General features: G+C 37.1%; 1 protein-coding gene and 1 pseudogene across 1 annotated transcript in view; one reads left to right on the top strand and one right to left on the bottom strand.

Annotated features, from left to right (window-relative positions):
- Window positions 1-25,954, bottom strand: part of ME1 (malic enzyme 1) — a 189,691-nt gene that overhangs the window by 26,674 nt on the left and 137,063 nt on the right. Inside the window, exons 7-9 of the mRNA XM_045498908.1 lie at window positions 23,494-23,603; window positions 8,453-8,550; window positions 6,621-6,734 (exon numbers count right to left, since the gene is read on the bottom strand). Of these exons, the coding sequence (XP_045354864.1) occupies window positions 6,621-6,734; window positions 8,453-8,550; window positions 23,494-23,603 (322 nt within the window). The remainder of the gene's footprint in view (window positions 1-6,620; window positions 6,735-8,452; window positions 8,551-23,493; window positions 23,604-25,954) is intronic.
- Window positions 10,576-18,683, top strand: LOC123609366 (annotated as a pseudogene).

Here is a 25,954-nt window from a genome sequence, read left to right on the forward strand (position 1 = left end):
AAAAGACAAAAATAAAGGTCCCTCAAGTATTTTATTTGTTTTTAACGTTCACTTATTTATTTGGGGGGAGAGTGGGAGAGAGAAAGGGGGAGGGGCAGAGAGACGGGGAGAGAATCCCAATCACAGAGCCTGACACGGGCTTGATCCCACGAACCATGAGATCATGACCTGAGCCAAAATCAAGTGTCGGACACTAACTGCCTGAGCCACCCAGGCGCCCTTCAAGTATTTTCTTCACTGTTTTCAAAGTTGATGTGACAATCTGGTTTAGATGAAAAGAACTATTGAAATGTGACCTCTAGATCTGGCAATATTAAAGCAACTGCCTATACCTTTGGACTTCTATTTTCTGCACCAATGGCTCATTTTCCTCCTTCTTTCAAAATCTAATTTGGAATCCAGATTCTTTACGCCACTCACATCAGTTGGATATGGATACAGAAGACTTCTTTTCTGTTCATTCCCCTCTCCAAGATCCCTTGCTGAAATGCTTTTTGCCTTCTTTTGGCAAAGTGCACGTGGACACTTCTTAGAAATCTCAAACCCTATGGTGTTTTTCTTTTTTTCAAGAGTCTCTAATTACACTAAATGTATTATGGATAGCTGAGAATTTCTTTTGAATGTTACCATTTCTTCAATCTCCCCTCTCCCTTATTTTGTGCTGATTCTTAGGACAGGATAGAAGCTATGATTAACCATACTGAATTACTACCTTTTCCAAAGTCTCAGATGTTCTGGTGTGGCTGGAGAGGATAGGCGGCAAAGACCTCAAGATTTTGGCTTAGCATTTCATGAGCTAGGACAGGTCTAGAAAACTAACTATGGATTGTTACTGATAAGTATTTATTCCTTCCTACACACAGGCACTAGAAGAACTCTTCCATAAGTGCTTTGTTTTGTAATCCATGCCCGCCTGGACAGTTTGCCCACTGCACTGGCCTGGTTCTGTGTCAGGTCATTAGTTTACCAGAGTTGAACTGGGCCCCTCTCTGCATCTGTAGACAGGGCCTTCCTAGCAGGCTGTGGTGGCATTTCACTGTCAGAGTAATTATCATCTGGTCTGATGATGACAGAACTCCATAAATGAGGCAACCTCACTGTATCCTTTTTAGGTTTTGGTTTTATGTGTTTAAAGCATGAATTTGGTATTTTTTTGTGTATTATAAACAATTACATTACCAGTTAGTACAATTAATAAAATTATTATTATTGGTTCTCAGGAGAGGCTGTAAAAGTACTAAAGATAAAGGACAACAAACAAAAAAAATCACGTAAACTTGAAAGCAAGATACATTAATTTACTAGTTATCCTAAGATTTATTAGTTCTGCAACAAAAATCAACATAATAATTTTGACTTTTTAAAAACTTGAAAGAAAAAGTGGTTAATTGAAGCCTCATGTTTCTTTTATATTAAATAGTGCACAAGGTGTTAAATATATAACAACCTTTTAAAATGTAACTTTATCTTGGCAAGCAGAATATATGCAGTTCTTTATTTTGGCAAGTAAAAGACATGAGGTAAGAGTGACTGATTAGGCCTAGGCAACAAATTCACAGTTATTCCAAGTATTATAATCCATGGAATTTGCAGTCTCAGTTTAGTAAGTCTACATTAAAATTATTTGAGATGCTAAAATCGGTACATTTCTATAAAGATTTCACATAAAAATGTCATTAGAAATCACAAAAGAAAACCACAGTCAAAGACTCACTTTTTTAGGTCCTTAAATCTATTACATCCCTAACTACAGCACAATGTGTATGGCTTTTTCCATGGCTCCAACTTTTTACATGCGGAAATCTGTCTCCAGGAGCCCAGATCCTTATCCTGAGCATGATTCTTGTAACCTCTGATTGCCAAGGAGGTAGCACCATGAGATCTGCGCAGGTACCTTAAACTTGCTGTCCAAAATGGATTGCATTACCTTTCTCTTAGTCTGTTCTCCATTCCTTTGCTATCACAACGGCCACATCACTTATCTAGACACCCAAGGAGTCCTGCTAGATTCCCGTCTGTATTCTACCCTTCTCCTCCTCCCATATTTAGTGGGCTATTAAGTATGACAATCCTATTTCCTAAAAGTCTGCCAAATCAAATGTCTTTTACTCACCCTCATAATCATTGCTTTGTTTCAGGCACCAATTAATTTTTATCTGTATTATTACAACAGCTTTGTAACTAGTTTCCTTTTTTCAGTTTCACCTTATTTCAGTCCATCTTCAACAATGCTGAGAAGTGACAAGACACAAGACTCCTCTGCATTAAGTTTCTTCAATTGCTTGAAGCAATAAGTTGCTTCAAGAGCCTTCCTCACTGTTCATCTGTTTCCTTTGAAACCTAGTCTCTAAATGCCTCTCCCAGTGAAATATCTTTTTTTTTTGCAAACGTTGGTCTTCTGCCTGGAAGGCCATTCATTAATCAATTCACTTTTTCACAAACATTTATTGTCAATTATGCGCTAGACACTATGTAGGACTTTGAAGATACAGAAAGATGAAAGACATGATCCTCAAGTTCAGCCAAGATCTCCTAGTGAACTTTCCATTCTGCTTCCCTTGCCTCAGTTTCAGATAGAAGACGTTTAAGATGTCCATGGAGACTCAAGATAAACTCCCAACTCTCCCTTTCAAAATGAGCTGAAGAAACACCTTTTCTAAGAGCCCTTCTTGACATTCCCACTATTCTCTCTAGTGCAGGTGGAAGCATCATTTCCTCGACACCCCTAGCACCAAGGACATATTTCTATAACATTTTCATATACAGTTATAATGACTTGTTTGAGTTTTTCCCACTAGGCTTGTTTGAGTTTTTCCCACTAGGCTTGTAGAGTCGTAGTGGCTTGTTTGAGTTTTTCCCACCAGGCTGTAAGCCTTCTAAGATCAAGGGCCTTACTGAGTCCCAGAGTCTAGTACAATACCTGACCCAGAGGCAATTTCATTCAGTAAATCTCATTTCCTGACCACAATATATGTTGCGTGGCCAGAATGCAAAACTTTTTCTATTTATGCTGATTCTTCAAAGCAAAAGCAGTTTCTAAGACAAGAAATTTTAAACTTCATGTTTTTCTTATATATGATAAAAAAATCACATTGCAAGTTAATAAAATGATTATTATTTGATTTTCAGATGTTATAAAGTATGTCCTGTCTTGTTTTACTTCTTTTTCATTTGTCACAAAAAGTTATTCATACACTCTTTAAGGAAAATATTATCTATATTAATTAAATTTTTTTTTCTGGCTTTAACATAATTGCTATGGAGAATTTGTAATATACAGAAAGGCATTAAAATAATAAGATTTAAACTAGTATGTATTTGATACATTTACTTCTATAGTTCTATATGCAACTCAGTTTTTTTTAACAAAATAGTGACATATAACATGGTGTTTTCCTTTTTTCATCTAACATTACATTACTAATCCTTTAATGTTACTTATAGTTCTTTCAAAAAAACTCTAAGCCTGTATATTCTATTCATGTGGCTATTCCATAATTATTTCACAGTTATCCTCTATTTAGGTTACAGCATATTACCATTATAATGAGATAAAACATATCATTATTACAATTAATGCTGTGATAACATTCTTAAACATAAAACATGTGTCTGGCACAAAAATGGACACATAGATCAATGGAACAGAACAGAAAACCCAGAAATGAACCCACAACTATAAAGTCAATAAATCTTTGACAAAGCAGGAAAGAATATCCAATGGAAAAAAGCACAGTCTCTTCAATAAATGGTGTTGGGAAAACTGGACAGCAACATGCACAAGAATGACCCTGGACCAGTTCATTATATCACACACAAAAATAACTTCAAAAAGGATGAAAGACCTAAATGCGAGACAGGAAACCATCAAAATCCTAGAGAAGAACATAGGTAGTAACCTCTTTGACATTGGCCCTAGAAACCTCTTACTAGATATGTCCCTAAGGCAAGGGAAACCAAAGCAAAAATAAACTATTAGGACTTCATCAAAATAAAAATGCTTCTGAACAGCAAAGGAAACAATCAACAAAACTACAAGGCAATCTACAAAATGGGAGAAGATATTTACAAATGACATATCTGATTAAGCGTTATTATCCAAAATATACCAAGAACTTATAAAACTCAACACCCAAAAAACAATACTGTAATTAAAAAAAACAATACTGTAATTAAAAAACTTATAAACTCAACACCCAAAAAACAATACTGTAATTAAAAAAAACAATACTGTAATTAAAAATACTTGTAGTCACAAGACATGACTAGACATTTTTTCAAAGAAGACATACAGATGGGCCAACAGACACGTGAAAAGATGTTCAATATCACACATCACCAAGGAAATACAAGTCAAAACTACTATGAGATATGTCACTCATGTGTGGAATTAAGAAACAAAACAGATGGCCATCTGGGTGGCTCAGTCGGTTGGTAATCCAACTTCAGCTCAGGTCATGATCTTGCCATTCTTGGATTCGAGCCCTGTGTCTGGCTCTGCACTGACAGGTCAGAGCCTGGAGCCTGCTTCAGATTCTGTGTCTACCTCTCCCTCTCTGCCCCTCCCCAGCTTGTGTGCTCTCTCTCTCTCAAAAATAAATGGATAAACATTTGAAAAAAAAAGTTCTAAAAGAAACTAAACAGATGAACATAGGGGAAGGTAAGCAAAAAATAAGATATAAACAGAAAGGGAGACAAATCATAAGAGACTCTTAAATACAGAGAACCCACTGAGGGTTGCTGGAGGGGTGATGGGTGTGGGGATGAGCTAAATGGGTGATGAGCATTAAGGAGGACACTTGTTGAGATGAGCACTGGGTGTTCTATATAAGTGATGAATCACTAAATTCTATTCCTGAAATCCTTACTACACTATATGTAACTAACTTGGATTTAAATTAAAAACAAAAAAAAACTACCATTAGATATCATCTCACACCTGCTAGAATGGCTAAAATCAACACCACAAGAAACAACAGGTGTTGGCAAGGATGTGGCTAAAAGGGAACCCTCTTGCACTGTTGGTGGGAATGCAAACTCGTGTAGCCACTGTGGAAAACAATATGGAGGTTCCTCAAAAAGTCAAAAATAGAACTACCCTATAATCCAGCAATTGCACTACTAGGTATTTACCCAAAGAATACAAAAATACTAATTTGAAGAGATACATGCATCCCAATTTTTATGGCAGCATATCTACAATAGCCAAATTATGGAAACAGGCCAAGTGTCCACTGACTGATGAATAGATAAAGAAGATGTGTGGTTTTAAATTTTTAAAAAATTTAAGGAAAACAAAAAGATGTGGTGTGTACGTATATGTATGTAGAGATAGAAAGATAGATAGATAGATGTACATGTACACACAATGGAATATTACTCAGCCATAGAAAAGAAAGAAATCTTGCCATTTGCAATGATGTGGCTGGAGCCAGAGACTATTATACTAAGTGATATAAGTCAGTCAGAGAAAGACAAATACCATGATTTCACTCATATCTGGAATTTAAGAAACAAAACAAAAATCATAGGGAGAAAAAGAGAGAGAGAGAGGCAAACCAAGAAACTGTCTTCACTAGAGAGATCAAACAGAGGGGAGGTGGCTGGGGGAATGGGTTAAATAGATGATGGGGGTTAAGGAGGGCACTTGTGATGAACATCAGGTGTTGTATGAAAGTGCTGAATCACTAAAGTGTACACTTGAAACTAAAAATATACTGTATGTTAGTTAAATGAATTTCAATAAAAATTTAAAAAGAAAAAAACCAAAAAACATTGTGTACATCTCTATTTCTATAGGACGTATTCTTACAATTCTATTGGATCAGAAGCATAAACTTGTAAAGGCTTTGGATACACATAAGATAGTTTTCCAAAAAGTTTGTTCACATTCACATTTGTTTCTATATTAAATTCCTGAAGCCTATGCTTATCACTGGTTATTTTAAAAATTCATTTCCATGTAGAAAGGGGATTTACAAGTATTTTTTCTGGCAGTTTAAGGAAGAGTGATTAATGTGCACAGAAGGTAGAAGTAATATTAATGCCTTATAACTATGTAGCAACATGGTCACATTCTTAGTCTTATTTGGTTCTCACAATAACCTATGAAGTAGGTCCTGTTATCTCTATTACAGCTGGGGAAATGACTTTGTCAGTTACAGCCCATTTATTAAAGCCCCTTCAGGAATTCTCATTGAAGCCCTCAAGACTTTGGTTGAGAGAAAGCGGCAAAAGAGGGGCTATTTCATTGTTTGTTCTTTTTTTTTTTCCAGCTAGTGTGCATTTTGACATATAGCCCTTAGTAAAAGGACCTATAGCTAGGTGTTTCAGTTGTGTCACTATCAAACTGCCTCATGTGCAAACTAATTCAAGTGGCCTGACAATCCACAGAGTTGTAAAGGGCCTACGTACACCACAGGCAGATTCTACAGCTGAGCCACAAGCTTCTTTTTCAGAAGAGTAATCAGTATTATTGTACGACACGGTCATTCATGTGTAATGGCTACTCTTTTCACATGGTGTTGGGGTAGGGTGGGTGGAAGCAGTTGTAGTCTTTGAGATGGGCAGCCAGAACGGCACATTAATTTTTATTCTAGTTAAAACTGACAGATTCTTACCTTAACTATTAATCCTTTTGAGTCAACCAACCAGATCTTTTTCATGGCTTTCTCTTTTGGTAAACCTTCTTTTTCCATGGCCATAACAATCAGGTGTGCAATCCCTAAGGCAGCCTGAGAAGGAGGTAATGAACACAAACTTCAAAAAGTTGTTCCACGTAATGTTTCACTCCATTATATCTTTATCAACAAGAAAGAACAAAACGGCTCCATTGACCTAAAGAGTTATATTCATTCATTTGTACTGGGAGCAAAGTATTTTTGTCACATTCGGGTTAAGCTAAAGGACAACTGTTTACTCTTCTTATCACAACAGAACCACTATTATGTGGCTTGCTTTTTAGCCACAGATAAACCAGCGATATCCTTGTCATCATCTTTAATCCCGTTAATGCAATTAAGATTTGCTTCAACAAGCAAATATTGACCCTAAAATAATGAATTGGTCAGCCTTGCTCATTGGACTGTATTGTTTATTGTTGGGCTCCAGATCCTCTAATTGAATTTGAAGAATGAAGCCTGGTCATTTGGATGGGAACTTGACCAATTAGGCAATAGAATAAAACATATAAAATCTCTGTCCCCAAGCATTTATTTACTCCATTAATTTGGACAAAGAAAGTACTGTGAAATCTCTTGCAAGATTAAAGGAATCTACTTCTTTGGTATTTGATGAATTTTGTGATAATCGGTGAATGTCCGAAACCTTTTCAGGGACAAACAAGTGGCAGTTTTGAGTCATCCAACCATGAATACCTCTGCCCTGCTGAGTATCAAGAACTGGCCTGTGCCATTCATCAAAACGCTTGGGAAATTCAAACAATTTGAATTCAAAGAAGAAATTTACTAAAATTAAATACAGCATGTAACATCGACATAAATAAAAACTCAAATTTTAATAAGCTATAATTTAACCTTGATTTTATTTTGATGTGAAAATGAATTTGTGATTTACATCAGAATACTTTGAAAGGTTTACATCTTGGCATTTAAGTTCTAGCTTTGTATATTTTAAGAACAAGTAAAATCAAAACAAACACAATATATACAATTTCGACCAGTGTATTACACTTATTCATAATCCTATTCAATTTGAAATTGTAAAGCTTCTTAAGATATATACAGCCACAAAGTATTTCTCCATTCATTACATTCTGTAATTCCAAATAATCTGGGCAGTTTTCTCACAAGAAGTTCAAACTCAATTGACATTTTAATTCCTATTGTTGGGGGTGAATTATTATCACTGCAGTCTAGTTTTCTTTCTTCAAATGATTAACTCATAGCAAAGGAGGACAGAACACAGTCCACTTTTGTCTCGCTGCCATCTCCTTCCAGCAATTGTAAATGTTTTGGTGCTTTTGCACGTAAACAGTTATAATGCATGACGAATCTCCAATTCAATTTTTTTTCTTAAAAACTCGTATATAGTGATCTATGTGTGCATTGACTTGTGAGTCAAGGAAACTCTCGTATGTGAAACTGGAGGATACTAAATTCATCAGATACAATAGCTTAAATCCTTAAAGGCTTTTATACATAATCACACATTGGAAACTTCTCTGTTCCCACATGGCACCTTAAATATGTAAAACAGAAACCCATGGCACCATTTGATTATCTTACAAATTTAAGACTGAAAACTATCGCTAGGCCTCCTTATGAAAAATTAAAATGCCTCAATACTTACTTTTGGAAATCTTTCAATAAAACCTACAGATGCAATCTACTAAAAACTTAAAAGAATACCCTGAACTTCAAATTAATGAATAATTAAGATAAATTCCACTCATTAGTTTCAGAGAACATAAAAGACTGTATAAGGCAGGTACCTCTCCAGCTCCTTGGAAGAGTATTGTTTGATCAGACAGTTTGTTCTTGGTTATTCGAAGAGCCGCAAGGATCCCTGCCACTGCGACAGATGCTGTTCCTGAAACAAGTAATAAGTACCCTTGAGTGATCCTCAAACGGACCCTGCCAAATTCTAAGCCTCAAATCTTTATTCACATCTTGAAATTTTCATACCACATGGTAACTGGTACAGAAAGGGAACGTGCAGTTGTCTGACCCCACGCTTATATATGAGGCAAAATTCTCAGGCTATTGTCATCAATATTTTAAGACAGCAACTCGCTACTATTCTTGAAAATATTGTGACTTAATGCAGTGATGTAATGACTAAGAGCATGGCATTTGGATTCTTATGTGGATTCCAGCTCAACCTGTTTACTAGCTGGATGAATTTAAAGGTTTATTTATTTTTGAGAGAGCACGCCAAGATGGGGAGGGGCAGAGAGAGAGGGGACAGAGGATCCAAAGCAGGCTCTGCACTGACAGTAGAGATCCCGATGCAGCTCAGACTCATGAACCATGCGATCATGACGTGAGCTGAAGTCAGACGCTTAACCAACTGAACCACCCAGGCTGAATGAATTTAGAGAAATTATTTTGTATGTCAGTTTCCTCATCTGTAAAATAGTTGTACTGTGTGAGATAAAAGAGTACTAAGTGCTATTCGATTCTTCCCCCTAATTACTCTAGGGGCTCCGAAACCTATTACTAATCCCCTCTACACAAAGCGGGTACACAGTAAATGCTTCCTGATTATGGTATTGATGGTAATGATGTTCTACATACATTTGGAATTTAATCTTTTACTCTTCAATTTGAAAAACTGATAGTTAATAGCAATGAAAATCTGATGTTATTGCATCCTTTAATTGGCTTCCTACCTATAAGAATCCCAAAGGTGCTGAACAATATTAATGTAAAATTTATTTAGAATGAAGACTGAGTTTTCCTCATCATGCTTCACGGTCATAGAAACTTCACAGTTTTAATTTTACTACTTTGACATACAGGCTTTCACAGATCACAGAGCAGTTTTTGTGCTTTTAAACATAATTACATAGCTCAAGTTCTTTATTGGCTCATGTCTAAAATAAAACTTTGTACCCTCATGCAGTACTTTCCAGCTGTATATACATACTCCTCTAAATAACACTATAATGGTTCCTAGATCACTCACCTGGGTAGTAAAGCTTAGTTAATTTTTAAACACCCATATTTAGTTGAAAAAAATTGACTGTAATAGGTTTGATGCATGACACAATGATGAAGTGTTATATATGCCATGTGCCAAAAATGGATCAAGTTTTTACCTTCAGTATGTTTGTTATTTTCAATCTTTTGGTTGGTTGTTTCTTTCTTACAGAATTTGGTAGTCATAAATAAGACCACGATAATTACTGAAGACCTGTGTGTCTCCTGCGTGTTTTTCATTTAGAAACACAATGTGAATCATGAAAATAAAATGCTAGCCACTTTGAGCCACCATTATAATAAAGTATGAACTGTGGTAAGTCATACATTATGCAAAGGCTACCCTTCTATACATTATCTAAAATGAAAGTCTGTATTTTCTTTGGGGAAATACTGAGAAGTGGAATTAGTGGATTATATAGTATTTATAGTTTTAGTTTGGGCGACCCTCCATACTGTTTTCCACAATGGGTTACACCAATTTGCATTTCCACCAACAGTGCACAAGGGTTCCTTTTTCTTCACATACTTGCCAACACCTGATATTTGTGTTTTTGATTTTAGCCATTCTGATAGGTATAAAGTGATACCTCGTTGTGGTTTTGATTTGCATTTCCCTGATGATGAGTGATGCTGAACAACTTTACATGTGTCTGTTGGCCAATTTAATCTCCTCTTTGGAAAAAAAATGTCTGTTAAGGACCTCTGCCCACTTTTTAATCAGATTATTTGTTTTTTGGTGTTGAGTTTATAAGTTCTTTACATACTTTGGATATTAACTCTGTATCAGATATATCATTTGCAAATAAATGAAAACACTAATTCAAAAAGATATATGCACCCCTATATTTACTGCAGCATTATTGACAATAACCAAGATATGGAATCAACCCAAATGTCCACTGATAGATGAATGGGTAAAGAAGATGTGGTACATACAGGTACGTACATACACAAACACACACAATGCAATATTACACAGTCAAATGAGATCTTGTCATTTGCGACAACATGGATGAACCTAGAGGATATAATGCTAAGAAAGTCATACAGAGAAAGACAAATACATGTGGAATCTAAAAAACAAATAAACAAACAAAAATCAGGATCAGATCTATAAATACAGAGAATGAACAAACTAATGGATACCAGAAAAGGAGGATGAGCAAAATGGGTGAAGGGGAGTGGGAGATACAGGCTTCCAGTTATGGAATGAATCAGTCACAGGAATAAAAGGCACAGCATAGAATATAATCAGTGGTATTAGTGTAAAAGTGTTATATGGTGACAGATGGTAGCTACACTTGTGGTGAGCACAGCATAACATATAGAGTTATTGAAACACTATGTCGTACACCTGAAACTCACATAACATTGTGTGTCAACTATAATCAAATAAAAAATAATAGTAATAAATGAAAGCCTGTGTAAAACAATGGCTTATCTATGCAGAAAAGACACCATAACAATTATGTGTTTGTCTCTTTGTCTCTTACATCAAGACAGACTCACAAGAGCTGTTAAATAGATGAAAAAAGAACTTGAGAGAGACACTGGTATCCAGAAGATACGAAGTTATTCACAAATAGTAGTTCAAACTATCTCTATCTCAGGCTTTTTGAAGCTAGCCAGAAGTTTGGATTTCAGGGATTCTAAGCTCCCTTCCAACTCTGAGATTCTGCAACGTTAAGGGTCTCTATACATTCCACCAGAACCAACAAGATTTAACTGGTTGATGAATCAAAGTTGAAGTATCATCAGCAATCACTGTATCTGTATTATTTTTTTAATTTTTTTTAAGTTTATTTGTTTATTCTGAGAGAGAGAGAGAGAGAGAGAGACAGCATGTGCGGGGTAGGGGCAGAGAGAGAGAGGGAGAGAAAGAATCCCAAGCAGGCTCTACACTATCAGTGCAGAGCTCAAACTTATGAACCATGAGATCATGACTGGAGCTGAAACCAAGAGCCAGATGCTTAACCGACTGAGGCACCCAGGCGCCCCAGTTTTGATTTGATTTGATTTTTTAAAAATTTTTCCCCCTGTTTTGATTTTAAACAGAACTGGGCATTTAAGAACAGAGAGAATAAAATATCTCAAAAGATCTAAACTATAATATGATGACATTTTTATATGGTTGTGCTGGATCATCCTGTATTAAAAGTCAAGACATTAGGAATGCGGGAAAGGGAGAAAGAAAAAGTCAAGACATTTTAAATTCGTATTAACTCAAATAAGATAAACTAAATCTCTGTCTACAGTGGATGTCAGAGGCTTCTATTTAAATGTGTATTCTATAACATTTCATTAGAACATAATAAAACATCCAAACTTCTCTTCATGGAATTAATAAGAATCAAAAAGATATTTTTACTATCAAAAATTAATTTGAGCATTATTCTTGCACATTTCCTGGTCCTACTTCCTGGTACTACTTTGATTTAAATTTCACTACAGTCAAGGGAATTAGTGTGGCAAGCTGATACTTCACAAAAACGTAGGTTTTCACAATAAATTATTCCAAAATAACTTTTGTTTTGAGACTCAAAACTGAATTTTTAGTAAGGCACACAAAGACAGGGTGAAGTTTCTGACTTTTAAAGAGAAGTTAATATTTAACATTGACCAAAGAATGACCTCTACTAATGCAGTAATTCGTTAAATCTGATTAGGATTACTATATATAACCAGCAAAGGTGAATAACACGTAATCAAATAATTATAATCCTCACGTGCTACTAAATAAACAGATCAGACAGAACTAGAAGCAAGCAGGGTGGGAGTGAACGTGTTGAAGCAGGGGCCACAGTATTTAGAGGACATGCCACCTGAGTACAGTATCAAAAGATTAAGATGAGAGCTCCAGGACCTTCCATAGGACAAGCATGTGCAAAGACATGGAGGCAGAGAAGACTGGTCAAATCGAGGGACTGAACACATAATTTAGTTTTCTGTATCCCCCAATGAACTCTACTAAAATAACAGAGAGAAGATTTAAAAAAAAAAAAAAAAAAAAAAAAGGTCAAGGAACCAGAAGAGGATAGCATCAAAATCTTAGCAGCTAGAAGGCAGATGGGCAAATGGCGACAGACTTAGTAGATGTGGGAAAGCTGAACTGCTGGCCAGCCATGGGGAATGCTAACAAGTGATTAGACTGATAAAGCAGAACTCTTGAAAGGCCTGGTTATAAGAGGGACCAAGAACCTCTGAAAGTAGGGATGAAGAAGAGGCTGAAAACAGGAGGTTGTTCAAAAATCTGTTAAGAAGTAGTTATAATCTAGATCCATTTTCCTCACCTTTTATTAGATGGCTGACCCTCCACACTCTGGAGGTTTATGTTACAGAAAGGGTATCTAGATTATTAAGACACCAGGCATAACTGTAAAACATCCGGGGAAATTGGTGGCAAGGGATGCCATATTTGAAAACAAGAAGATTAAATGCAAATTTACATACTCAATATGCAGACACCCCCCCCCCCCAACCTACTCTTACTTGGCTCAAAGAATACTGGCAGAAAGCTCATCCTAGCAGAAAGCTAATGTCAGGAGAGAGACTGAAAAACCTTTTCTGTAGAATCTGAGCAATGTAAGAGAAAAAGGCCAGAAACTGACAAGGGAGATTTCCTTAAGGAAATGGCTCAACCAAATACCTTATAGTAAAAACCCTGAATACAAGCTCCATTTGTATACCAAGCCTCCTAAAATATAAAAGGGAAGAGAACACATGTGAAACTGTAGGTTTTATAGTGTTGCTGAAACAAACACAACTTATTAGAATGCAAAGTGACGTGAGGCTAGAGAAGTGTTTAGATCATGCAGGGCCTTCTATTACACACTAAAAGTAACTATATAAAGGAAGTATATAAAGCAAGGCAATTATAATTTATTATAGGTAACAGAAGGCTGCTAAAAGATTCTAAATTCAGAGAGTGGAGGGGGGAATACATTTGCGAGTTGGAGGCTGGTGGGATGTAGACGAGTTAAAAGGTCACTACAATTATTGAGGAGAGAGGATATTGCAACGATCCAAGAGAGAAGCAAGTTGAGAGGGAGGAAATGTTTAAGACAGAAAAATCAACAGGACTTAATGATTAAATACATAAAATGGATGAGGAAAAAGTCAGGAATAATCATACATTTTCTTGTTTGGAGGACTAGGGGAAAATGTGCAAGGTAAACAGGAGTTCAGTTTTGAGCTGATGAGGTTGTCCTCTCTGTGTGCTGCTCAGTGAACAATGTCAAGAAGGTAGTCAGATATACAGGTCTGGAACTCAGTCTAGAAATCTAGGTCGGAGATAAAAGATCTGGAATTCGAAAATGTGTAGTTGTATTTAGGTCATGTGGATTCATAACACTATTCAGTGAGTAAGTTCTCTTCAAAAGGAGAGAACCTGAATGAATACAAACATTTAAGGAGTAAGGGCAGGAGAATGTGATATAGGGAAGATGACTAAGTAAAAAGTGGTCAAAAAGGTAGGAGAAGCAAGAAAGTGGATGGCTGTCATGGAAACAAAGGGAGGAAGTAGTGACAAACATAAGAAAGGTCAATCAAGAAGGGAAATGACAAATAACCACACTAGATCTGGTAATTACATCATGGTGACCTTTCAGAGAGCTACTTTATTTACACATGCTAGAGCCAAAGTTGGAGGGCAGTGTGCGGAGGAATAAATAAAAGAAAAAGAACAGAGACAGCAGGTGTTGAGCAGTCCTTGGAAAAGCTTAGATAAGATAAGAAAGAGTGAGATGAAGATGGGGGTGGGGGTGGGAGGGAAACAGAGCCAAGAAAAATCGTTTATTTTTATATTTTTAAGGAAAGAATGACAAGGGCTGTTGCTGAGGAAAATGAGGATGAAGGCAATTATTTTAAAAATTAAAGCAGGGGCGTCTGGGTGGCTTAGTCGGTTAAGCGTCCAACTCTTGATTTCGGCTCAGGTCATGATCTCGTGGTTGGTGGGATTGAGCCCCATGCTGGGCTCCATGCTGACAGTGTGCAGCCTGCTTGGGATCCTGTCTCTCCCTCTCTCTAGGTCCCCACTCATTCTCACTCTCACTCTCTCTCAAAATAAATAAACTTAAAAAAAAAAAGAATTAAAGCAATTTAAACATGGGAAGGCTAATGGGAAAGCAGTAGAGAGAGAGTGGCTGAAGACACAGGAAAAGAAGCTAACCACTAATTCTAATGAGTTTTTCCAAACTGGAATGGTTTCACTGTTACTAAAGCAGAGTAATGTTTGAAAAAATATGCTAGATTAAATTCTTTTGCAGTAAGAATATTTGACAAAAGAATCGTGCATTCTAATTCATGTGCTGCTTTTTCTGTTAAATGTTTGATAAAACAAATTCTAATATAACAAAATAGTCTAAGTAGTTCTTTTGTCTTCTAGTATAAAGACATCTTAGCGGAAACAGAGGGGAATGCAACTGTGGCGTCTCCATATAAAATAAAGTGCTCTGGAATATGAATGTTAAGTCAACTGAGTATTAAAATCTACAAATAAGAGGAAGGAATAAGTGTAGTCAGAATACTGTTTTCTTTTTTTTCTCTGTATAACTTCTTATCCTTCACATAACTGGTATCAATTAAGTGGTGACGTGAAGAATGCCTCTTATAAGGAAATGAGAGCACATACCAAATTACTACATAAACTAATAACAATACGACTTTGAAAAGAACACTAACAGACACAATAGGTTTTTGGTATGAAGTAATCTTGCTAATGAAAGATTATATATTAGGTATTCTTGTGTTACGGCTCAACAGTTTAGCGTGGTATCTTTTGACACTTGAAAAATGTATTCATAAAAAGATGCCCATTGTAGCAAATCCATTAAACAGTTAAAATCCAGATATACAAAGACTAAAGAAATCACCTATAATCCTACTGCCTAGGTAGAATCCTTTTCAACATTCTGATGAATATTCTTACAGCTGTTTTCTATATCTGACATGTGCAAAGTAAAGAAAATTTTAATTTGTAAAAAATACCTCATGCCACGCATACGATTTTAGCATACTTTCTGCCACTTAACAATATCCTGTGACTACCTTATGATGTCAATAACATATTTTAAAATATTCTGTATACTTATAATATTCCATAATATGGATATGTCAAATTTATTTAACCAAACCTCTACTTTTAGATATTTAGAGGACTTCTGATTTTTTGCGTTTAAAAATAACATTACAATAGAGACTGCATTCCAGAGAGGGCAATGGGTGGCTAGGGCCCTCCTCAAGCCCAACCCTGCCCCCGTCCCCCACCCTGGGGGGCAGCCCCACCACATGCCACCTGAAAGGGGAAACAGGAAGGCTTCTCCCTGTCTGGCTCTCAGTGCCAACGAGTCAGACCTAGAGTGCACTGCATCTGGGCCAGGTTCCAAAGTAGCTAGATAACTGATGCTGGATTCGTCAGGCCTGTTCCTGCCACACTCACACTGCTTGCTCCAGGACCACCTGCATGCAGCACCAGGTGCCGCATTTGGTATCAGCTGAAAATGTGTATCTAAATATGAGCTCAGCTCAACAGAAAGCTTTGGACGGCCTTGCCTTGTCCTGTAAAATTGGATCGTGAAGGTATTAGAGCAAATTACTTCTGGATGTTGCTTCTAATAATACTTCCTCTGATAATGGATGCTGTGGAACGTGGAGAGGTGTTGGAACATGCCATCAAGTTACAGCTTGAGCGGACGGGTGGCTATAACTCAGAGGAAGCAGTGGGTCCTCCATAGTTGCGGAAAGCTCTCTGGGTTTCTTCACTAAAAGACTGGGGTTCTTTACTGACTGAAAAGGACAATCAGAGAAGTGGGAAAAGATGCCGGTCTGTGGGATGAAGAGAAAATGTTTCAGGTGCATACATTTGAAATGTTCCAAAAAGAGGTGAATGAAGTGAAAATGCACAGTCTTCCAGGCTGTCCATGGACCTGAGAGAGCCCTGCAGGGAAATTACAAAGATGTTGTGACCATGAAGGAGAGCAGCAGGCAGCACCTAGAGCCCTTGGGAGAGGCTGCAGTAAAGGAAGAGATGGAACCTGTGGAACTTCTGGCAGCAGAAAAACATCAAGTTGAAGCCCTCAAAAATACACATCATCAAAACAAAAGTTTATCCATGCTTGATGACATTCTTGAAGATGTGAGAAAGAGGAAGGAAGAACGCACTTTTGATGACAATGCATCAGTCAAAGGGGTCAATTTTGAGGCAGTTCTGAGGGTGGGAGAAGAGGCAACTCTAAGCAACACCTCACAAAAAATGAGAAGTGGAGCCTGATCTGGGTCTTAGCATGCTGACTGACTCCCAGAATGACCAGTATATTTTGACCAAGCCCAGAGATGCAACAATCCCGGGTGCAGGTCACCACCTGACGAAGAACGCTGTTAGCACAGGAGCGTTGTCTTTCCTTGGAGCCGGCTGTGCGTAGCAACGGGACTGCCGACATACAATATTTCCTTTCACGACTGCTGGGATACTTTTGGGACCTCTAGGACGAAAGGGGATTAAGTTTATTGTACAAGTGGAGACATGAGAATTTGGGGTTCTTTACTCTTTTTCTTATTGGCTTAGAATTTTCCCCAGTGAAGCTGAGAAAGGTAGGAAAGATTGCCCTACAAGGACCACGTCATATGGCACTAGCAGTGACTGCATTCGGCTTACTATGGGGACATCTTTTACAGATCAGACGCACCCAGAGCATCTTTATTTCTACTTGCTTGTCCTTATCAAGCACACACGTAGTGTCCAGGCTCCTCATGGGTAGTACCTGTGGTGAAAAAGAAGCAGGTGATGTTGACTATACACGGTGCTGCTCGAGATGCTCATAGTGTGGGACAAGCAGCCAGGCTTTAGTCATGGCCCGCAGGGCGGCCCTTATCCAATTCACTACTGTGGATACTGGCTTGTTGGTCAGATTCTTTTCTCTGTGGCTGCTGCTTTTCTTCTATGCCTTATCATAAAGACTTATCTCATAGGCCTATCTTATCTAAAGCTTCACATTGAAAGCAAAGGGAATAAAAAATATCTTATAAGAATCTGTGCTTTCACCTCTTTTTCAAAAATGTTTTATATATTTTTGAGAGAGAGAGAATGAGAGCAGGGGAGAGGCAGATAGGCAAGGGGACAGAGGATCAGAAGCAGGCTCCCTGGCTCTGCACTGACAGCAGAGAGCCCGATGCAGGGCTCAAATCAAACCCATGAACTGTGAGATCATGACCTGAGCCAAAGTTGGAAGCCTAACTGACCGAGCCACCGGGGTGCCCCACTGCTTTCATCTCTTTTTTTTTTTTAATTTTTTTTTACGTTTATTTATTTATTTTTGAGAGACCAAGAGAGACAGAACACAAGTGGGGGAGAGGCAGAGAGAGAGAGAGAGAGAGAGAGAGAGAATCAGAAGCACACTCCAGGTTCTGGGCTGTCAGCACAGAGCCCAACACGGGACTCGAACTCATAAACCATGAGACAAACCTGAGCCAAAGTCGGATGCTTAACCAACGGAGCCACCCAGGCGCCCCTGCCTTCATCTTTTTAATGCTGTCACGGAGCTGTTGGATGTCTCCATGGAGCTGGGCTGCTTCCTGGCCAGACTGCTCATCTCTTCCCAAGGCTACAAGGTCACCGAGGAGATCGTGTCTTAAATTAAGCCTACTTGTGACTTCCTGGTTACCATTTTCTTTGCATCAGTTAGCAGGTCTTCACCTGTTTCCCACTTTTGTGGTGTAGGAGCTCACCGTCCTGATGGTCCCTACTTTGTTGGTGGTGATCATGAACTTTGCTCTAGTATCTCTGGTTCTTGTCTCTTCCTGCCGAAGACCAGCGAGTACATCAAGTGGCTCACGGCCACAGGGGCCAAGCGAACAGCTTCTCTTCCATCCTGGGAGCAGAGTCCACAGAGAGGGCATCACCTCTCAGAGGCGTACCTCCTAGTCCTGAGAGTGACTATGCTCAGCCTTTTAGTGGCCCCAGTGCTATGAAGAGCTGCAATTATCAAGTGTGTGCCACCTCAGGAGAGTTGGTCAAGTCCCTAAGGGCACCGAGATGACACATGACTTCACAAAGTGAAACCTGGGTATGGGAATCCAGAAGCTTGGGACACTTCAGTGAGGGCACATTTAGGGCACACTTCTGTGAGCTGGCGACATCAGGAACAAAACACTCCATTAAAGGTGGGGGGTGGGGCCTTCCTACTGGCCTGACTTTATAACTTACTGCCATAGTTTAGGATTTACCAAAATAATTTACCGCATTCAGTTGATTAAGAATAATACAAATATAATGCTGTGTTTTACAAATCACCTTGACTATTTTGTCTGGATGTGCCTTTTCTTCTGAAATTAATGTTAACTTTCTATTGTTACTTCATCAGTACATGATTTTTTCGGAAAAAATAATAATTAGAAAGGTTTTTATTTATTGTTCAACTTTACCGTCTTAATCTGTTGGTCAATGTTTGTTAACAATCCCGTGATGTGAAATTTTAATTCTGGCAATGAGTTTGAAAAGTTACTTTTAATACCTAAGGCCTACATTTTCTAATATGAGACAAGTATATTCTAAGTGTCTTTGTTCTTTATTATAATAATCTAAAAGCTCAATTCAATTTTTATTACATATATCATTCTTTTAAAATATTTGCTTCGATTCACAAGAATATACATGCTTTTAAAAAAGATCATTTATGATCAGAGAATAATTGAAAAAATAACATTGCAAAATAATGTTAATAATATATAACTAATGTTAACAATACTATTAATAACAATAAGTATCCTTATCTAAACAGATATTCTACCAAAGAAGATACACAAATGGCCAATAGGTATAGGAAAACGTGCTCGACATCACTAATCATCACAGAAATGCAAATCAAAACCATACGAGGTATCACTTTGCACCTGTTAGAAGGGTTATTACCAGACACAAGAAGTAACAAGTGTTGGCAAGGATGTGGAGAAAAGCGAACTCTGGTGCACCACTGGTGGAAAGTAAATTGGTGCGGCCACTATGAAAAAAAGTATAGAGATTCTTCAAAAAATTAAAGATAAAACTACCATATGATCCAGCAATTTCTCTTCTGGGTATTTATCAAAAGGAATGAAATCACTATCTTGAAAAGATTATCTGCAACCCCATGTTCATTGCAATATTATTTACAATTGCCAAGACATGGAAAAAAATCTAAAATGTCTATCGATGGATGAATGAATTTAAAAAATGTGATACACACACACACACACACACACACACACACACACACACACACACTGGAATATTATTCAGCCATAAGAAAAGAAGGAAATCCTAATATCTGCGACAACAGAAATGGATCTTGAGGGTATGAGGCTAAGTGAAATAAGTCAGATGGAGAAAGACAAATACTCACTTATATGTGGAATCTAAAACAAAACCAAAACCAAAAAGCCAAATTCATAGAGAACAGATTGGTGGCTCCCAGAGGCTGGGGTTGGGAAGTGGGCAAAAGGCATGAAGGTTTTCAAAAGGTACAAATTTCCAGTTATAAAATAAATAAGTCCTGGGGCATGTGGGTGTTTCAGTCGGTTAAGCATCCAACTTTGCCTCATGTCATGATCTCAAGGTTAGTGAATTCGAGCCCCGCTTCTGGCTCTCTGCTGTCAGCATGGAGCCTGCTTCAGATATTCTGTTCCCCTCTCTCTCTGCCCCTCCCCTGCTTGTGTTCTTTCTCTCTCTCTCCTTCTCAAAATGAATAAACATTTAAAAGTAAATAAATAAGTCCTGCAGATGTCATGTACAGCCTGGTGACATACTGTATTGTGTATCTGGAAGTTGCTAAGAGTAAATTTTAAAAGTTCTTGTCACAAGAAACTGTAACCATACATGGTGATAGATGTTAACTTACTGTGGCAGTCATTTTGCAATATATACATATACCAAATCATTATATTGCACTTAAAACTAATAGTGTTACATGTCAATTATATCTCCATTAAAATAATAAACACATACTTAAAATAAATAAATATCCTTGTACATTTGCTTTACATACTTTTACTTGCTCAGGATAAATTTCTACAAATGGAATTGTTGGCTCAAAGAGCCGTAGACTTTCAAGGTTTTTGACACATACTGCCTTCCCAAGAGTTGCACCAGTTTATATTTCCACCATCGATATATGAGTGCTCATCTTCTTACAGCATTGTTAACAGTTGGGATTACTATAGAAAATCTTTGCCAGCTTGATACAGAAAATCAGTTTTTCATTTGCTTTTTAATATGGTTTTTAAAACTCAGTGGTGTTAAACTTTGAAGCATGTTTTCTGGCCAACAGTCTTCCTTCTTTTGTGAAAAGTCCGTTCTATCATGTCTGATTTTTGATCTTTTCCATTATCAAAGCATTTAGTATAAGATTAGGCTATATCTACCTTATTTTTTTAAAAAATCCTAACAAACTTGTTTATTATGGCTGAATATTCTTTGTAAAATATTTACAATGTTATGTTAGAGAACAGCCATTCCAGAGAGGGTATTATGAGAAGAAAAACCTCTTTTTTGTCATTGATTTTAAATGACCAGAGGATGAGACCTTATTGTTTTGATCTGAATTTGCTGAATTCAGATTATAGAATTAAATGTCCAATTTCTTAACATATTTAACTGGCACATTTTTTCCAGTTAAAAATAATTATAATTAGAATGCATTAAGGTCCAAATCTCTATCTAAAACCAAAATCTCTATCATTTAAAATTATTTTAGATCATTTAGATAAATTATAAGATTTTTAAAATCAAATACTTTTCATAAAATATCTTTAAATAACACATCTGTTAAAAAAAAGAAAAGAAAAGAAAAGAAAAAAGTTCTCCCCAGGGTCCAGTGTGAAACATTTATTTACATGGTAAGGCTGTAATAGCTACATAATTATTTTCCTTGGCACTGGAATGCAATTTCTATGCCCACAGTGGGGAAAGTATTACATTGTGGGCAAAATGGTAAAAACATAAGGTTAAAAAGGTAAAATAGAAACATATGGGGATAATGTGTCACTAAGGACACTATTTTGGTATGGAGAAATGCACAAAATGATTTCGTTGTTTCTAATCAGAACCCCAATAACTTGCCAAAAGTTTTCTCTAGTCAGAGATTGGGCCCATTTTTTCTCAAATCTGTCTTTTTGTTGGCTAAGGCAGTCATACTCTAAAATTCCTATGTGTAAAGAGGTAAACATGCAGATTTTATTTTAGGACAGATTTGCTGGGGTGAAAAATTAGTTATTTAATGCCTCCACTGTGGTGACCCGCTGGGTGGAGTGGGGAATATTCTGTTGTGGACACTCCAGAGCAATTCCACATGCAATACTCTTGGCCTTGACTTAAGTAAGCATCTGCCTCAGATTTCTTGTGCTCCTGACTTTAATTCTGATGCAGCCTAGGCCTTGACCTCTAAATTCTGACTAAGTCGATAGGAGCTCTGACCCTAATTCCAAACTGCTCATTTTGTTTGATAATTTGGATTTAGCACTGTTTGTCTTAAACTGAACTCTGATGCCTATTAATTCTGTGTATTGATTCAAAAGTATGTAATATCAGTCTGTAAAGATGGATATTTCTGTGGGACCCACAAAATCAAAAGATAAGAATATTAAAGAAAGGATAGTTTTTTCAGCAGTGAATGTGGCTATTTTTTTTTTTTTTAAGATTTTAAGTAATCTTTATGCCCAATGTGGGGCTTGAACTCACAACCTTAAGATCGAGAGTCAATGCTCTACCAACTGAGCCAGCCAGATGCCCCTAATGTGACTATTTTAGAGACCACTACAAAATTAACTGGTAAGTGACCCAGTCACTGGTCTACAAAATCTGTCTGCAGCACCAAAAGCACGCTATCACTATATATGTATCTTCAAGTTATAGCTATAATAGAACTATAGTGCTGTAAAATTAGATTCTTTACTTCCCTTTTGAATTTCTCCAAATATTCACTTCTCATGAATAAATATTCAAAAAGAAATTTAAATAAAAAAGAAAGAAAATAAAGTTGAAGTAACGTATAGCAGCATCTTTATCATGAAAATGATACTACAGTAACCATGTGATTAACATCACAAAGGATTTGGGGGGAAAGAAAGACTCAACCAATTGCTTTAGTGTGCCTCAAAAGGTACAGAGGCTCATTATTTTTAAACACATTATATTCATATAGTTATGTCACAATACAGAATTTAAGCATAGTGAATTTTAAAAGTTATATTTGTAAAGTACAACTCAGTTCAGAGGGTATTTTCACACATAATTACTTGTCCTCAATAAAAACTCTATGAATAGACAAACATTATTAGCATCCTCGTCTTACATTTAAACTCTTCTTAGACCACCTCATTTCCAATAGCATTCAACATTTTATTTCACATTGGCTGTCTTCCTGCTAAGTTCCCCGTTGGCACTTATCACCACTCAGATCTAATGCTTCTTTCAAATACTACATTAGAATACCTCACTCATGGTCTACAACCTCCTACCTTTCCAGGTGATTCAATTTTCCCCATTATGCCGATTCTTTCATTTTAAACATCCAATTTATTATTTTTTTTTAAGTTTACTTATGTTTTAAAGAGAGGGAGACTGAGAATCCCAAGCAGGCTCTGCGCTGTCAGTGCAGAGCCCAACGAGGGGCTCAATGTGGAGCTGGAACTCATGAACCCTAAGATCATGACTTAAGTCAAAACCCAGACTCGGAGGCTTAACAGACTGAGGTGCCACCCAGGTGCCCCCTATTACACACAGTCTTTAACCTCATGGGAATATCTGGGCCCTTTTGCCCTATGCATTCTGTATCTTCACTTCCTTCCCTGTCCAGCTTACCTTGAATATCATCATTGAATGTGCAATACTGGTTTTGATATTTCTTCAGGAGACGAAACGCATTTATATTGGCAAAGTCTTCAAATTGAATAAGGCAATTCATCCCATACCTATGGGACAAAACATTCACTTTAGAAGAGGTTCATGAAATAACATACAAATAAACCTTTGAAATCAGTCTACAGAAAAGATAAAACCTTTTCTTTTAAAGGTTCTATTTTGCTACTTAATATAAGTATGTAATACAATGTCTGTTCAGCAAATATTCACTGCATACTTAGTACAGAAAAAGCATTGTGTTGGCACTGCGAAATAATACAAAAATGAGAAAAATAAGGTCCCTATCATCAAAGAATTTAAAATTTAGTAATTTTTAGAAAGTTTTTGAAAAAATAGAAAGTAACATAAAAGTGATATAAACAAGCAATTATAGATGTTGAGAGGACAGATATTACTTCAGGCTGGAATCACAGACCTGGTAATAAATGAACTGAGTTGTTGTTTTTTTTTTTTAATGTTTATTTATTTTTGAGAGAGAGAGAGACAGAAACAGAGTGTGAGCAGGGGAGGGGCAGAGAGAGAGGGAGACACAGAATCTGAAGCAGGCTCCATGCTCTGAGCTGTCAGCACAGAGCCCAACCCGGGGCTTGAACCCACAAACTATGAGTTCATGACCCGAGCCGAAGTCAGATACTTAACCAACTGAGCCACCTAGGTGCCCACAAATGAACTGAGTTTTAAGGAACAGAGATGTAGGTTTTTATAAGCCAGGTAAATACCAGAAGCAACATGAGATGCAAATTGAGAAAGAAAAAAATTTTCAAAAAATAGCAAGAAACCCTATTTGGCTATAATGTGGTGATACATGTAAGGGTGTACTAAAAATAAGGTCAGAATTTTATATTGGAAACCTTAAAATTCTAGCCTAGGATTCTGGTTTTTATTCTATATTAATGGCCAAACACTGAAAGGCTTTGAGCTTTGAAGTATATTGGACAGATTTTTACTTCTGATATTAATAGCTTACTTGTCTGACCCCTTATATGATCATCCACCTGGGTAACCTATCCAAAGCAAGAGGAATTAACATTATTGATAACCCAGGATTCTAAGAGTTGCCAGAGAAAGCCATATAGCCATGCCTTGCCACTACAGTTATATGTCTCCAACCTTGGCTAGACTCCCACTGCCACCCTACATGTGATTCCTCTTATTTGTTCTTGGTCAGCTTCCACTTCCATTATACCCAGTGGCTATTCCCAAGCTTTCCCAATCCTTTAAAATCTTGACCTCTTCACATGTCTCCCACATCTGGCATAGTGAGGGCATAATACATGATCTCCCTCAACTGTGCCCCCCACCCTGACCCCGGCCTCTATCTTTAGCTGTATTCTTCAGGCATCAGTGGACAAGGTATTCCTCCTCCTCTTCAAGGTACCTCACCACAGGTGCCACATTCTCACTCCCTTCTTCTCAGTTAGCTCCCTCCCTTGTACTTATAACTTCTTCTAGAGAAGTTCCATCCTCTCACCTGATTGAGTTTGAATCTCTCATTAAAGGGAAAAAGTTCTCTCTTGACCCCATGTTTTTCCTATTTAATGTGCTTGAAATAGTAGTTTACAGTTCATCTCTTATTTATTTCTCAATCCCCTGGAGTTTCCTATCTACCCTCATTATTCTAGTAAAATTGTTGTTCTCAAGTTAAAATATTTCCTGACTAAATCTAATTGAACACTATTATCAATCTTTAATTTACCGGACCTCTTTGCTGCATTGCCACTAATCTGTTTGTCTTTTTTCTTGAAATTCTATTCCCCAGCCTTCTAAAATGTCATACTTTTCTGTGCCTTCTCCTAAATTTGTGATTATTTCTTCTTTCTACTTTGTGGCATCCTTAGCACCTAAACATTGGTGTTTTCTACTACTCTGTCATTGGCTACTGTGTATGAGCGTGTGTGTATCCTATAAAATCTCAATCCTGCTTATGGTTTTCATTATCAACCATATATACTGACTCCCAAAATGTGCATCCCTAGTCTATTCCTATCAACTTCAGACATGCATATCCCACAACCAGCTGGATAATTTTACTTGAATGTACCTCAAACCAGAAAATCCACAATTAAATTCATTATTTTCCCACAGTACCTATAAGTGCACAACAAGTTTTTGTTGGAAGAAGGTAACTTATAGATATCTTCTAATTCCTGATTTTAATACCACATCCCTTGGTCATGACAAAATCAAAGCTATGGTTCCTTATCTTTCTTCCCCCATGATGCCAATTTTTTCAGAAGAGAGGGTGATAAACTTTCCCTCATTTCTCACTTCTTGTCAATATTTTGCCAATAATTCAAAGGCCATCTCAAACTTTCCAGAAGAGGTCTTTCCTTACCCAACCAAATACTTTGTGAATCAGTTATTTTTCTTCCATTGTGGTAATTTATATATTATTATATTT

This window comes from Leopardus geoffroyi, chromosome B2, assembly GCF_018350155.1.
Source record: "Leopardus geoffroyi isolate Oge1 chromosome B2, O.geoffroyi_Oge1_pat1.0, whole genome shotgun sequence".
NCBI classification, from domain to species: domain Eukaryota; kingdom Metazoa; phylum Chordata; class Mammalia; order Carnivora; family Felidae; genus Leopardus; species Leopardus geoffroyi.